The 3,492-nt window shown below is 59.6% G+C and overlaps 1 protein-coding gene across 1 annotated transcript in view; it reads left to right on the forward strand.

The window, feature by feature from the left end:
• VOLCADRAFT_105985 (uncharacterized protein) overlaps window positions 1–3,492 on the forward strand; it is a gene marked incomplete at both ends in the record, with an annotated part of 34,705 nt that overhangs the window by 13,290 nt on the left and 17,923 nt on the right. Inside the window, 5 exons of the mRNA XM_002953411.1 lie at window positions 200–292; window positions 639–737; window positions 1,754–1,855; window positions 2,352–2,513; window positions 2,657–3,465. Of these exons, the coding sequence (XP_002953457.1) occupies window positions 200–292; window positions 639–737; window positions 1,754–1,855; window positions 2,352–2,513; window positions 2,657–3,465 (1,265 nt within the window). The remainder of the gene's footprint in view (window positions 1–199; window positions 293–638; window positions 738–1,753; window positions 1,856–2,351; window positions 2,514–2,656; window positions 3,466–3,492) is intronic.

A 3,492-nucleotide genomic window follows, 5' to 3' on the forward strand; every position in this document is an offset into this window, starting at 1 on the left:
GGGAGGGTGAAGATTGTGTGACTCTGGATTTCACCCTGTGTTGCTTGTCGTCGTACACTTGACTTGTTGGGCGCCTGGGGGGTCCCCCTGTCCTCTCCCAGGGGTTTCGCCGCACTCACCTTCCCCTCCTACCTCGCTGCCCTCTCTCTCTCCCCCCCCGACTTACCCTCCCTTCGCAAACACACACACGCACACGCAGATGGTCACGGCGCTGTTCGACACGGTGTCACTCGCCACGCAGATCCTGGAGACCCAGTCCCGAGTCCGACAGGCGCTGGTGGAGAGAATCGACGTGAGCGAGATGCTGTGTGTGGACTGTGTGTATACATGTGTGTGTGGTGCTTATATGTGGGGGGAGAGGGCCCCGCTGTCAACCGACCAGGGGGGGGTGCTTTTCCAAACCTGGCGTGCGGATGTTCGTGTCTGAGTGTCTCCCCTCCCCCAACCAACATGTCCTCCCCCGTGACGGTCGTTATCGTTAACTCTGTTGGCGGTTTTATTTCGGTTAGTGGGCCCACTCTGGCTTTTATAGGGTCTTCCCTCCCCCTCCTCCCCTCCATTACCTTTCCCTCCCCCTCCTCCCCCCCTCCCTCCCCCTCCTCGCCCCCCTCGCCCCCCTCCCGCCCCCCCGTGTGCAGCACCTTGAGGACGGCATCAAGGACCGGCTGGGTACCGCCACCGACTACTGGCGCCAGGTGCTGATACTGTCCCGCGGGACCCCCAGGTCCATGGTGCAGGTACGTGGCTGTGGCGGAGGTGTCCGCGAGTTTTCCATCACATATACACATATACACATACACATACACATATACACATACACATACACATACACATACACATACACATACACATACACATACACATACACATATACACATACACATACACATACACATACACATATACACATACACATACACATACACATACACATACACATACACATACACATACACATACACATACACATACACATACACATACACATACACATACACATACACATACACATACACATACACATGGCTCCTCCCCCAATTTCAATTAATCGAACACACACAGATACAGATATACACATAGGCTAGGTGTCCCCTTCCTGACCACTCCCCGCGCATAGTGCCATCCTTTCGCACGCTTTTTAGCACCTGCTTCCGAACCGCCAACCGCCAACCGAAACGGGAACGGGAACTGCCGTTTCTTCCGTACCTCTCCACACCCCCAGATGGTGGAGCACATGACCGGTCAGGCGTGTCGGGAGTTGGATTTGGATCCGGCCAACCCGCTGGCGCGAATGGTTCCCCTGGGCGTCCTGGAGGAGGCGGGGTTGCAGGTGCCGTACACACGTGCATGTGTATGTATGTGTGCATGTGCTTTAAACGGACGGAGTCGTGTGGGCGTATGTGTGTCTGTGTGTGTGTGTGTGTGCGCGCGCGCGAGCAGGCGGGCATGTGTATTGTTACAACAACACCTCGCAGGCCAGGGCCCGACGCTGGCCAGGGGCTGCTGTGTGTGAGTGTAGGAGTATATTGACTTGAAAGGTTAGGGGAGAGGAGCCCTACAACCTGTAGAGGTAAGCCGTACTGTGCAGCTCTGCTCTGCGGGGACCCCAGTGGGTGTCAACATGCCGTGTCGTGTGTGTTTCGCGCTCGCTCGCGGGGTTCCCCCTGAACACATGCACACCTTTTCCCCCTTCCCCCCTCCCTCCCCCGTTTACCCACCTGCTCCCCGGTGTGTCGTACGTCTTGTGTCGCAGCTCAATACGCAGTACGAGCGGGTCGGCTGGCTCCGAGACCGCGCGGACGAGTCCAAGGCCAAGGGGGACGCGGCGAACAAACTGTTGGAGCACGAACGTCAGGTGGGTTGGTTCGCTGGTTCTGACTAGATCCGAGCAAGACGCAGACAGACAGCAGATACGGACAGGACACGTGTTCTACGCTAGCTAACTGGCTAGCTGGCTGCGCGATATAGATCACCCCTGGAGGGGAGCTGTTTCCCCTCTCACCCACTCCTCCGCGATTTAACGCTGGGTGGCCGACCTGAAGTCCTTGACACCCAAATCCGGTGCAAAACAGGTCGGCCTAAAAGTATTAAAATCTGCGAAGCTGACTTTTTCTTCGCGCTTTCTTCATCCTTTTTTAACTAACAAACGGCGTCTTTTTTGTCAGGTGGTTTATTACTCTTTCCCTTCGACATCATATTTGCGAGGTGGTTTTTTCATTTTCAACTGACAACCACCCAACCAACCCAACCAACCCACCTGCCTTCCATACCCGCACCTGCCCGGATCCCCACCTGCGCGTCGTTGATCTTCTTCCCCCTCCTTTCCTCCTCCCCCCCCCCCCGCCGCTCAGGTCACCGCCGCCCGCACCGCGGAGTACCAGTCCCTCATCGACACTCTTAGCGGCGAGGTCCACAAGCTCAAGCGGCGAGTGAGCAGTTTGGAAGCCAACAACGCCATGCAGCAACGAGCAACGGCGGACATGCAGCGCCTGCTCAACGACGCGGAGTGGAAGGTAAAAAAAGTGTGGAAGGAGTTTTAGCTGTAGCAGTAGCGCACTAGCAGTTCTTTATTAAGGGGTTCGCTCGGTACAACCAAACCAAACCCGAAGTTAACATGAATGCCTTGCCCCACCCCCCTTTGCGGTGACCCATACAGGTTACGAAGGCCAAGGAGCGGGAGGCGATGTTGGGGGTCCGGTTCATCGTACCTCACGGCCGCGACAACAAGGCCGTACAGACCGTTTACAGCGATTTGTACATGATGACTGGGCCCATAGCACCCACCATCACCATCATCTCTTCCGCAGCTGCAGCAGCAGCGGCAGCAGCGCCGCGCCAGCAGCTGCTGCTACAAACCCGTTCCTTGGGAATGCAAGAGCCGGCGCCCTCAGCAGACACGGGCGAGCTGCTAGGCTGTACGGAGGACGGCGTTGAGTACGGCAGTAGCGGCGGCGGTGTTATGGAAGTGCCCGGCTCGCCAGCGTCCCTGCCGCCGCTGTCAGCCCTGAACAGCCCTACCATCAATTCAGCTGCCGCCGGCGGTGGCGGCGGCTCCGCAGCCGCGAATCACTGGGGGTCGACCTCGCTCCGAAACCGGCCCCAGTCCAACCTTTCCCGGGGCTCCAGTGCGCTGCCGCCGGCGGCCTCCCCCATGCGCTGCACCTCCCCGGACCTGCCGAATGCTGGGCCTGACGGAGCCGCTGACGGCGGCGGCGGCGGCGGCGGCGGCCCGCCGCTGCCCCGGCCGACCTGCGTATCGCCCGATATGCCCCTTGGGAGAAGCCCCAGCACGTCGGCGAGCGGCAACGGCGGCGCTGCCGCCTTTACCGGACAGGGCCGGCCGCCGCCGTCGCAGCGGCGGCGTCACCCTGACGAGGTCCAGCGCCGGAGCGCCGGAAGCGCCCTGTCACCGGCGGCGTCACTGAACTCGCTGCACTCAGCGAACTCGGTGCTGTCGGATTCCGCGTTAGGGAGTGGCGGCGGTAGCGCCCA

This window comes from Volvox carteri (genome assembly GCF_000143455.1).
Source record: "Volvox carteri f. nagariensis unplaced genomic scaffold VOLCAscaffold_36, whole genome shotgun sequence".
Classification (NCBI taxonomy): Eukaryota; Viridiplantae; Chlorophyta; class Chlorophyceae; order Chlamydomonadales; family Volvocaceae; genus Volvox; species Volvox carteri.